Source organism: Dasypus novemcinctus, chromosome 12, assembly GCF_030445035.2.
Source record: "Dasypus novemcinctus isolate mDasNov1 chromosome 12, mDasNov1.1.hap2, whole genome shotgun sequence".
NCBI lineage: Eukaryota > Metazoa > Chordata > Mammalia > Cingulata > Dasypodidae > Dasypus > Dasypus novemcinctus.
In genome coordinates, this window is record NC_080684.1 from 37,932,136 (window position 1) to 37,944,900 (window position 12,765).

The window sequence follows — 12,765 nt, forward strand, 5'->3', positions numbered from 1 at the left end:
AGCCGCCCAGCACGAAAAAAGTGCAGCCTGCCCAGGAATGGCACCGCGCACATGGAGAGGTGAGGCAGCAAGATGACGCAGCAAAAAGAAACAGATTTCTGGTGCTGCTGACAAGAATGCAAGCAGACATAGAAGAACAGATAGTGAATGGACACAGAGAGCAGACAACTGGGGGAAGGGGAGAGAGGTTTTTTTTTTTAATCCTTAAAAAAAAAAAAAGAAAACAAAAAAGTCATGGGACTGTCTTCTCTCCCAGAAAAATAGCTAGAGGAAAAGTAGAAATAAGCCTGGAAAATATGGTCTAGGGTTTCGATACTGGGGGAAGGCTAGAAACTACCCAGAAGAAAGAGGGGCACAGGAAAAAAAAATCTTGATGGAAAGACCATAAGTTGAAGCTGCAGCTGCAGACACTGGTACCCTTACCCCCACCCAACAAGCAGACAATTTTGAATTCTCTGGCTTCAGGCAGACAGCTACAGACAGAGGGTGCCACAGGGATCCACCTCCCCAAGAAACAGGACCTTAATGGCTTTTAGCCCACAGATTTGGTCTGATGGATCCCATGAGCCCTTCCAGGATGGGAGGGACCACGGCACTGTTTGCCTTGGGAGCCAGCACAGGACTAAAGAGAGCCAATCCTCTCGATCACCCACCCTGCTAACTGGGACTCGTTGCCAAGGACACAGAGGGGAGTGGAATTATTTACTACCCAGAAAATGGGAGGGGGCTGTCGGTCTAGGTGGAAAACCGCCTCTGAGAAAGCTTGAATTGCCAGGTTCTGAATAGCCTCCAGGGAGGGTCCTCAGTTACTGTGTTGCAGTCCCCGATGCAGGGAACAGAAGCCAACCAGGCTTTGAACAGAGAGGGCTGCCAAAGAGCCCCATCTGCTGGCAGACCAAGGCGGTGCATGTGAGGAAATGAAAAGCAAATAAGAGAGGTCTTTACAGCCTCCTTCCCCTAGGCCCTTGGAAGCAGATGTGCAACCCATTACTGGGTCCATGACCCACACTGGAGGAACTAACGCAGACATTATGCTAAGTGAAAGAAACCAGACACAAAGTACTATGTATTGTTGATTCCATTCACATAAAATGTAAATATAAACCAAATTTTAAAGATGGAATTAGACTGGAGGTTATGTAGGGCTGTGGAAGGATAGAGGGATTCAGAAGTAACTGCTAAGGGATGTGAAGTTTTTCGTTTTGGAGTAATGAAATTGTTCTAAAATTTTTTGTGGTAATGAATGCTCAACACTGATGCAACTGATGGTTTTTATAAAGCCATCAATTGTATACTTTGGGTAGATTGTATGGTATGTGAATATATCTCAATAAAACTGCTTTTTAAAAAAAAGTACTGATATGTACAACTTGAAGGATTCTTGGAAAACTACGCTATGTTTTTGAAAAAAGCCAGATACAAAAGGCCACAGAACATATGATTCCATTTATATGAAATGTCCAGAATAGGCAAATCTCGAGATGGAAAGTAGATTACAGGTTGCCAAGGTCAAGGGGGCCTGGGGTGTGGTGGAGTGACTGCTAATTGACAGTTTCTTTTTGGGGTTCTGGAATTAGGAGAGTGATGATATTTGAATAGCTCTGTAAATATAATATAAAACTACTGAATTGTATACTTTTTTTAAAAGAGAAGTTTTTAAATATAAAGAAAAATCATAAATAAAATATAGAATTTCCATACGCCACACTATTATTAACATCTTATCTTAGTGTGGTACCTTTGTTACAAATGCTAAAAGAAGATTTTATAATTATACTATTAACTAGTCCATGGTTTATATTAAGGCTCATGTTTGTGTTATAAAGCTCTATGGTTTGTTTTTAATTTTTAATCTAGTACCATCTATACAACCTAAATTATTCTCCTTTAAACACGCTTAATCAAATAATTCAGTGCTGTTCATTACTTTACAATGTTATGCTATCATCACTATCATGAACTGTATACTATTTTTTACACTTTTAAAATTAAAGTTAATAGATCACAAAGAACATTACATTAAAAAAACATGAAAAACATAAGAAGTTCCCATATACCCCACTCCCCACCCCATCCCATCACTTTTGTAAATTGTATTTTTTTTGAAGATATATACATCACAAAAAAAAGTTACATAAAAAAATATGAGGTTCTTGTATACCCCCACCCCCCACCCCACTCCTCCCACACCAACAACTTCCTCCATCATTGTAGCACAATGAACTGTATACTTTTAAGAGCAAAATTTATGGTATTGAATTATATATCTCAATAAAAAAATAAATGGATCATTAAAACACAAAATAAAATAGAACATGTTAAGTGACAGAAGCCAGTCTCAAAAGACCTCTTGTTTTATGATTGCATTTATACAAAATGTCTAGAATAGGAAAAGCTATAAACACAGAAAGTACATTAGTGGTTGCCTAGGGCTAGGGTGGAAAGGAGAGTAGATGACTGCTAATTCATAGAGGGTTTCTTTTAAGGGGCACAAAAATGTCCTAAACTTAGATCGTGGTGATGATTTTACAACTCAGTAAACATATTTAAAAACTCCAAATTATATACATAAATTGCATGATTTCTGTATTATATCTCAATAATGATGTTCTAAGAAAAGTCATCTTTTGGCAACTAAGGACAATGTTGCTCTGAACATCACTGTGCAGCTATTTGTTTGAATCTTTGCTTTCAATTCTTTGGGTAAATACCTAGAAGTGGGATTTCTGGGTCATATGGTAATCTGTACTTAACTTTCTGAGGAACCGCCAAACTGTCTTCCATAGCAGCTGCACCATTTTACATCTCTACTACAAATGGATGGGTGTTCTGTTTCTCCACATCCTCTCCAACACTTGTAATTTTTCATTTTTTGAATAGTGGCCATTCTAGTGGCTGAGAAATGGTATCTCGTGGTTCTGATCTGCATTTTCCTAATGGTTAAAGATGCTGAGCAATCTTTTCATGGGCTTTTTGGCTATTTGCATATTTTCTTTGGCAGAATGTTTATTCAAGTCTTTTCTCCATTTTTTGATTGGGTTATCTGTCTTTTTGTTGTTGAGTTGTAGGATTTCTTTATAAATTCTGGGTATTTAACCTTTATCAGATACATGGTTTCCAAATATTTTCTCCCATTGTACAGGTTGTTTCTTTACTTTCATGATAAAGTCCTTTGATGCACAAGTTTTTTTTTATTTTGATGAAATTCCATTTATCCATTTTTTAATTTTGTTTCTCATACTTTTATCAAAAGTCTAAGAAACCATTGCCTCACAAATGGTCCTGAAGGTACTTTCTCCTACATTTTCTTCTAGGAATTTTATAGTCCTGGTTCTTATATTTAAATTGAGCATTGTGAGTTAATTTTTATATATGGAGTAAGTTAGGGGTTTCCCTTCAATCTTTTGCATAGGATATCCACTTATCCAATATCATTTGTCAAAGAGACTATTCTTTCCAAATTGAGTGGACTTGATGACCTTGGTTAAAAATCAATTAATAGGGAGCAGATGTGGCTCAAGCAGTTGAGTACCCGCCTCCCATACAGGAGTCCAAGGTTCACTTCCCAGTGCCTCCTGAAAATATAAAAACAAACAGGGAAGCAGATGTGTCTCAAGTGATAGTGCTCCCGCCTACCATATGGGAGGAGCCAGGTTTGATCCTAAGGGCCTCCTGGTGAAAAATAAAGAAGAGAAAACCTGCCCGCTCAAGTGCCAGTGTGGTGAGCCAGTGCCTGCACAAGTGAGTTATGGAGCAAGATGATGATGCACCAAAAGAGAGACAAGGGGAAAGTCAAGGTCAAGTGCAGCAGAAACCAGGAACTGAGGTGGTGCAATTGACAGGGAACCTCTCTCCACATCAGGGGTCTCGAGGATCAAATCCTGGTAAATCCTAGAGAAGAGAAAATGAGAAAAGAACACAACACAGACAGCAAAAAAACAGCAAGGCGGGGGAAGGGGAAGGGAGGTGGGAAACAAGCAAACAACCAACTCTGGGAAGCCAATGTGGCTCAGGGGTTGAGTACTGGCTTCCCACATACAAGGTACCGGGTTCAATCCTGACTCCCAGTATCTCAAAAACAAAAAACAAAAACAAAAAAAACCCACAAAAACCAAAGACCTACAGGTTTAGGCCTGAAATCTCAATACCATTCTTTTGGTCTGTATATCTGTTCTTGTGACTGGACCATGGTGTTTTGACCACTGTAACCTTGTCATAAGTTTTAAAACAGGGAAGTACGAGTTCTTTAATTTTGTTCTAATTCTTTAAGATAGTTTTGGCTATCTAGGGTTCCTTAAGCTTCCTAAAAGAGTTAATGGTCAGCTCCAAAGAAGGCTGTTGTTATTTTGACTGGATTAGTGTTGAGCCTGTAGATTCCTTTGGGTAGAACTGACATTTTGACAGTATTTAGTCTTCCAATCTATATTAGTCAGCCAAAGGGGTGGTGATGCAAAGTACCACAAATATGATGGCTTTTATAAAGGGTATTTGGGGTAGAAGCTTACAGTTACAAGGTCCTTAAGAGTCTAACTCAAGGTACCATAAGAGGTACTTTCTCACCCAAAGTCTGCTGCCATGTGTTGATGCAAGATAGCTGCTGATAATTAAGAGGGTTCAGCCTTCCTCTTTCCTCTTAAGGCTCTGTGGGCCCAGTTTCTTCTGATCTCAGCTGTAGGCTGGCGTAAGGCTCATCTCTCTTCCCAGGGCTTGTTTCTTTCCAGGCTCAGCAGCTGTGGTCTGGTCACAAGGTCACAAGGCTGTAAACTATTAGGTTCATCTCTCTTTCCAGGGTCTCTGCCATGCCTAATGAGCTGTCTCTATTCCTCTGTGTTCGTCTCCTGTGTATCTACTTCTATGTTCCTCTTCATGCATTTATTTCTGTGTGAGAGTCTATTTTATATCCACCAAGGGGGTAGGAACTCAACACTGCACACCCTAATGACGTGGTCAAATAAAAGCCTTAATCTTGATTTAATAAAGTAAAAGTGAAACTTCTGAATCTAATACAATCGAATATGCCCTGAGGAGCAGACCAATTTACAAACACAATCCAATATCTATTTTTGGAATTCATAAACAATATTAAACTGCTCACAATCCACTGATGCAAAAGAGGCATTTGACAAAATCTAGCATCGTGGCTTGAAAATGGCACTTAGAAAATAAGTAATAGAAGGAAACTTCCTCAACATCATCAAGACCATATATGAAAAACCCACAGCTAACACATCATATTCAATAGTGAAAAAACAAAAGACTTCCCTCTAAGACCAGGAACAAGACAAGGATGCCCATTATTACACTGTTTGTTTTTTTATTTTATTTTATTTTACTTATTTCTCTCTCCTTTCCCCTCTCCCCCATTGTCTGCTTTCTGTGTTCATTTGCTATGTGTTCTTCTGTGTTCCCTTTGCATCTTGTCAGCAGCACTGGGAATCTGTGTCTCTTTCTGTTGTGTCATCTTGCTGCGTCAGTTCTCCGTGTGTGCAGTGCCAATCCTGGACAGGCTGTGCTTCTATCACTCAGGGTGCCTTTCCTTGCGGGGCACACTCCTTGTGCGTGGGGTTCCCCTATGTGGGGGGACACCCCTGAGTGGCACAGCACTCCTTGTGCATATCAGCACTGTGCATGGGTCAGCTTACCACATGGGTCAGGAGGTCCTGGGTTTGAACTCTGGACCTCCGATATGGGAGGTGGATGCTCTCTCAGTTGAGCCAAATCCGCTTCCCTGTTACCACTGTTATTCAACATTCAACTGGTAGTTCTAGCCAGAGCAATTAGGCAAGAAAATAAATAACAGGCATGCAGATTGGAAAGGAAGAAGGGAAACTTTCCCTATTTGAAGATGACATGATTCTATATATAGGAAGTCCCCAAAAATCTACTAGCTGCCAGAGCTAATAAGCAAATTCAGCAAAGTGGCAGGATGCAAGATCAACACACAAAAATCATGGGAAGAGGATGTGGCTCAACTGACAGAGTGTCCACCTACCATATAGGAGGTTCAGGGTTCAGCACCCAGGGCCTCCGGACTCGTGTGGAGCTGGCCCATGTGCAATCCTGCCGTATGCAAGGAGTGCCGTGCCACGCAGAAGCGTCCCCCATGTAGGGGTGCCCATGCACAAGGAGTACGCCCTGCAAGGAAAGCCACCTTGGGCAAAAAAAACACAGCCTGCCCAGGATTAGTGCTGCACACACGGAGAGCTGATGCAGCAAGATGACGCAACAAAAGAGAGATGTAGTTTCCCGGTGCCACCTGATAATGCAAGTGGACACAGAAGAACACACAGCGAATGAACACAAAGGAGCAGACAATGGGGGGGAAGGGGAGAAAAATAAATAAATCTTAAAAAAAAAATCAGTAGTGCTTCTATATACTAGCAATGAACAATCTGAATAGGAAATCAAGAAAAAAACTTCCATTTACAATAGCAACTAAAAGAACCAAATATCTGGGAATAAACTTAACCAAGGATGTAAAGTATTTATACACAGGAAACTAGAAAACATTGCTAAAGGAAACCAAAGATCTAAATAAACAGAAAGACATTCCAGTTTATCTTAATTTACTTTCATCAGTTTCATTTTGTTTTAGCAATTGTGATACCATGTCTGGAACTCTTAAGCAGGTGATACAGCACTATCTTTAATATTAGAGTAAAAAGCTAATATATTAAAGATAACCATTCCCCTCAAAAACTTAGTGTTTTTATTTGAAGAAATGATAGACTACCTCCCTTATACATTTCCCCAACTATATAGATGACATGTTTGAAATGGTATAAAACTTAGAGGTAACAAAATTATAGTATCATAAATGTTAATAACTTCTAATTTGAACATCTATCAATTGCTACTAAATACTACTCATTAATGCATAATAATTTATTAGTACTTAATACTATAATTAAACTTCCTAACAAATATAAATTTTACATAATTGAATCTAAGGTTCATGGATGGTTATTGTATTAATCTGCCAAAGGGATGCTGATGCAAAGTACCAAAATCTACTGGCTTTTAAAAAGGGAATTTATTCAGGGTAAAAGCTTACAGTTAAAAGGCCCTGTGATGGTTAGGTTAATGTGTCACCTCAGCCAGGTAATTGTGCTCAGTTGTTTGGTCAAGTAAACACTGGGTTAATTGTAATACAAGGGCATTTATGGACTTTAGTCACTACTGACTTTACTGCATAAATAGCTGATTACAATTACATCAGTCAGGGAGATTGCTATGAGTGATGCTTTATCCAATCAGTTGAATGCCTTAAAAGGGGAAGTTAATTCCAGCATTCAGGGAGAATTTCCCAGCTCATCCTTGGACTCATCAAGGACCATCATTGGCCTTTCATCGGAGCCCTGGTTTTACAGCCTGCCTGTGAAACCTGGACTTGTGCAGCCCCACAGCCACATGACAGACTCTGATAAAATCTCTTACTATTGACAGATATCTCTTGTTGATTTAGCTTCCCTAGAGAAACCTGACTAACACAGCCCCTAAAGAGTCCAACTCAAGGTTGCTTTCTCACCAAAGTCAGTTGCCACATGTTGAAGCAAGATGGTTGCTGATCTCTGCCTGCTCTCTTCTTCCTGGGCTTCCTCTCTCTCCTGGCATAGGGCTCATGTCTTTCCAGGCTTTCTATAAAAGCTGTAAACTATCAGACAAATGGATTATCTCTCCCCGGGGCCCCAGGATCAAAAAGGAGCTCTCTCTCTTCCTGTTTGTCTTCTTGAGTGAGTGTCCATTTATATCAGCCCACCAAGGGGGCAGGGACCCAACCTGAGTCATATCTTACTGAAGAGGTCGAATCAAAGCCCTAACCTTAATAGGTAATTTAATAAAAGACATCTCAACTGAATCTAATGCAATCAAAGGTTATCAAACCCAGAGGAATAGATTTGTTTACAATCTATTAATTAAACAAATTAAACAATAAAAGTTTGTTTAATCTTTCTCTTTTTAGAATTCATAAAAATAATCTCAAAATGTCACAGTAATGTCAAAGATGAGTGAGCTTTCTAATTGCTTTTTATATAAAAAGATTGGACATTTTGAAAGTTAAAAACAAAAGAAAAAGGAAAGCCAGACTAGGAGAATATATTTGTAAATTGAATATCTGAGAAAAAGACTTGTATCCAGAGTTATATAAAGAAATCTCAAAACTCAGTAAGAATATGACAGTGATTGAAAGGGAAAGCCTAAGGTCACATATATTACTAGAAGGAAAGCTAAAAAAATGTAAAATGGGACTGTATAGCAGAGTGAAACTTCATGTAAAATATGAATATTGGGAAACGGATGTGGTTCAATAAGTTGGGCGTGGGGAGGGGAGAGAAGGGGGGGTCCCAGGTTTGGTTCCTGCTGTCTCCTAAGTAAGACAATCAGACACAACAAGCAGATACCAAGCAGATACACCAAGCAGACAATGAGCACAGATAACAAGCAGAAACAACAAGCAGACAAACAAGGGCACCACAGCGGCAGGGGGTGGGGGTGGGGTGGAGACGAACCACTGACAATATCAAGTGTTGTCAAGGATGGAGAACAGTTGGAACTTACACATTACTGGTCGCAAAGCAAAATAGTACAGACCATTTTGAAAAACAGTTTGTCATTTTCTTTTAAAGTTAAAAATTACATTTATCATATGATCCAGTCATTCTATTCCTAAGTATTTATCCAAGAGAAATAAAAGTATATTTCCATACAAAGACCTGTTCATAAATAGTCATAGCATAGCTTTATTTGTAATTGCTAAAAACTGGAAAATAATTCAAATATTCATAATCAGGTGAATAAACAAATCGTGATATAGCTATACAATGGACCACTATTTAGCAATAAAAAGGAATGAACTACTGATAATACTCAATGACATAAATGAATAATAAATAATTATGCTGAGAAAAAAAAAATAAAACAGACCTCCCTGCCCCTCTTTCCCCCCAAAAAAACATGCAATACAAAGTATTCTTTAGTAACAGAAAGTAGATCAGTGGTTGCTTGGAGATTGGAGGCCAAGGAAATGATTACCAATGGGATAAGGAAACTTGTGGGGTGATGAATATGTTCGTTATCCTCATGGTGATAAGTTTCATGGGTGTATACATGTCAAAACTTACCAAATTGTACACTTTCAATATGTGTAGTTTACTGTATGTCAAGTTTACCTCAATAAAGTTCTTAAAAAAAACAAAACATGGGGAAATGGGAAGTAAGGCAAAGGTACTCGTGCTAGTCACTCAGTAGCTGACAGGAGGTTACTAAAACCATTTTTAATTTATCTTGCTGAGCATACAGTCAACACTTGGAGAAATTAAACATGGAGAAGCACTCAGGGCAGCATATAAATCTGAATTTTCATAAACTTAAAAATACTTTAACTATGTTATACTTTCAGAGACGTTCAATCTTCATATTTTATCCATCTTTATTCAGTAGTGTTAGAAACTCTTTCAGTAACCCTCTACCTTTGGCAAGTACTGCAATTATTAATAATAATGATCTGTAAATAAGAATTCAGATGCACCAAGAAAGGTTCTATAAGAAACCCTAATGTGGTTCCTTCAATTTAAAATATCGAGTAAACAGTACCTCCAGCGAAAGAAATAAAAAAAACTATTATCTATATATTAACAGAAAACTCCCCACTTATATATATTTACATTGCAGATAGAGACATTTACTCAAATAGATTTATACTATTTCAAATTTTTTATCAAATATCTAAAAACTTATAAAAACTTTAATGTAAAAATCCTAAAGTGGATTCTTCTTATCAAAAAGTAAACCCACTGTTTTAAAGACAAAAACTATGATATATTCACTCAATAACAAGGAAAGGTTTTAGAATTTGGGGTAAAGTTTAGTTACTCAAAACCAATTTACAGGGAGTGGATGTAGCTCAAGCGACTGACTGCCTGCTTCCCATGAACAAGGTCCTGGTTTCAACCCCCAACATCTCCTAAAAAAATAAAAAAACAAACCATAAAACCCAATTCTCATTGGGGAGTGGATATAGCTCAGTGGTTGAGTGCCCACTTCCCATGTATAAGGGGTCCTGGGTTCAATCCCTGGTACCTCCTAAAAAATAAACAAACAAATAGCTTTACATTCATGGTATTTATGCCACATAAGCAATGACCTCATCTAACCCAAACTATCATCATTTCTCACTTTTACTATAGCAATAGTATTTTTATTTTATTTAAAATAGGAAAATTTATTAAGTGTAAGTAGGTTTGCATAAACCTAAGACTATCAAGTAATTTTAACAAAACAACTGGAATGTTTACATTCAAAGAAGATTTTGCTTAAAATGTAGTTACTTATTGATACTATGTACTTACGGAATACTATCGTAGTTCAAAACATTTTTAAAAATTCCTTCTTTGGAATATTTTAAAGTGAATTAGCCACACAGGAAGATCAATCATGACACTGAATAGTCATACATAGTCCTCTAATACCTTTGTTAATAATAAAATTGGTATTAAACAGCTTGATCACCTGATTCACAAAAATTTCCTTCCAATGACTTATTTAAAAAATAAATCAAATTTAACTCAAAAGATTCAATCTGCTATTACTAAAGGAACTGAAGCTTTGAATGTAACTTTTAAAAAAGAAGAGTTTCTAAAAATCATTTAAGCATTCCTGGAATAAGAGCATAGCTTCCAAGGAGAACATTTTGACTCTCATACCACTTACCTAGATATATTAATTCTAGAATGTTTATTTAAAACTAATCAGTTCTATGTTTCACAATAACACTTAAAATATATCCCCAAACTAGGCTCTCCTTAGACTGTAATAATTGAGAAGGAAATATTTGAGACTCTGTTATAAGCTTTATACTCTGACATATAAGAAAATGGATTTTGCCATATAATTTCTTGCCCAATTCCATCCTCCAAACTGTAGCCAGAATGATCTTTAAAAATGCAAATGTGATGTCACTCCTCTGTTTCTTTTTTATTTTTTAATTCAGCTGAACTCAGTCTTTATTCTCTACGTCTCAATTTCTTCATGTATTAATGAGGACAATAATATTTCCAAAGCCATGAAGTTGTGTGAGGATTACGTGAGAATTCATTATAGTATTTAATTTGTTGCCTGGCACATAGAAAGAGTTCCATAAATGTTACCCATTATTACCTGAGTAAATGCTCAGCCTCCATGAGTCCAGTGCTGGAATGGCATCACATATAAGAAATAAGTCTACCCTCAAAAAAAAAAAAAAAAAAAAAAAGTTAAAAGCAATTTAAATTAAAAAGTCCAATTTCTTTTGCTCACATAACTCAAAACCTCCCTGAATCTCTTACATCCATTTCTACTCTGAATTCACCCAAGTAATAATTTTTTTAAAAAATCTGCCCATTTGGCTCTTTCGCCTTTACTGATGACCCCTCTTAGAAGAAGATATCCTTCTACTTTCTAATACATTAATAAATTAATCACACAGTCTTACTTTTTACCCATTATCCTTTTATACAAGAGAGTCAGAAACTGAACAGGCCGATTTGGAATCTCTCTTAGTAAATGAGAAGCAGAAGAAAGGACAGGGACAGAATTTTCTTCTGTGAGTAGAAGTAAATACTGCAAACAATTCAAACTTTCCTCATCCCCAACTCCAGTATTTATTGTTGCTGTTGCTGTCAGGGCTATTATAGGACCTAAGCACTGGCTCCTGCTTAGCTCACCTTCAGAACCCTGAGTATAGAGTACCGCTCATGGAGTCTTTACTGTGCCTAAGACGGTTTATGTTACTGGGAGCCCTCAAAACACTTAAGCCTTACTGTGTTCTATGCTGAAGTAAGGAGTATCACTAACTTACCATTTTTACAACTCTGTTCCATGAATATCACAACACTGAAGTTTGTCCTCCCAAAATCTTACAAGGATTTCTGTGAAAAAATTCTAATTTTTTTTTTTTTTACAGAACGTGCACCTCACGGTTTTGGCAACAGGGATGTGTAGACACTTGGTTAGGGTTGGGAAGGATGGCTAGAAGCAAAAAGGAACTTTACACACATGATATTGCCTCTCAAACTTTCACCACCAACCTTTGTCCTAAAATACTACGTATGTGGTGAATTTCTTCCCAGGAAATGCCTTGCTTGCCCTGCTCTTTCTACAAAGATATTACTAGTAGCTTTTACCCATAGGCCCTTAAGTCACACCCAGATGTATCTGATTTTAAGTGGGCACAGTAGGTTAATGCTGAGAGCCTTGGCACACTCCAATTTGTCAATCTCCAACTCTGAGTGAGAGACTCAAGAGGAACGTAATTCAAAGCACACACTAATATTTATTGTTGTAATGGTTTAAGATTTAAGCTCTGGGACATATTTAGCAAGTATAGTGCTAATTATAGATTCAAATAAAAGGGGCAGAAGAGCCATGTGCAGGGAAATTGTAAATGAGTTTAACTCTGTTACATTGGGGCATAAGGCCCATTGACAGGGTGCCAAATTCCTGAGATTATCTGACTCACCTATATATCTAGATAACTCTAAAGCCCTCAGGAGCCCCCCTGTTTGAGGCACTGTTTACTGTGGCAGTCAATGAGATCCTCATCCGGCCCAACTCTTGAACATACTAAACTAAACCATATCCTCCCCACCCGGCCCTTGTATTTGTTATTCAAAGAGGACGGAACATTCCTCTTCCATCAAGGAAATGCTGGCCCTGCCTCCCTTCAAGTACAGGTCAAATGGCACTACTCAGCAACCAGGTCCTGACCACCCAATCTAAAGCAGTGCC

General features: G+C 37.9%; 1 protein-coding gene across 1 annotated transcript in view; it reads right to left on the reverse strand.

The window, feature by feature from the left end:
* R3HDM2 (R3H domain containing 2) overlaps window positions 1–12,765 on the reverse strand; it is a 277,530-nt gene that overhangs the window by 159,966 nt on the left and 104,799 nt on the right. Inside the window, 1 exon segment of the mRNA XM_058308301.2 lies at window positions 11,158–11,220. Within this exon segment, the coding sequence (XP_058164284.1) occupies window positions 11,158–11,180 (23 nt within the window). The 5' untranslated portion in view covers window positions 11,181–11,220.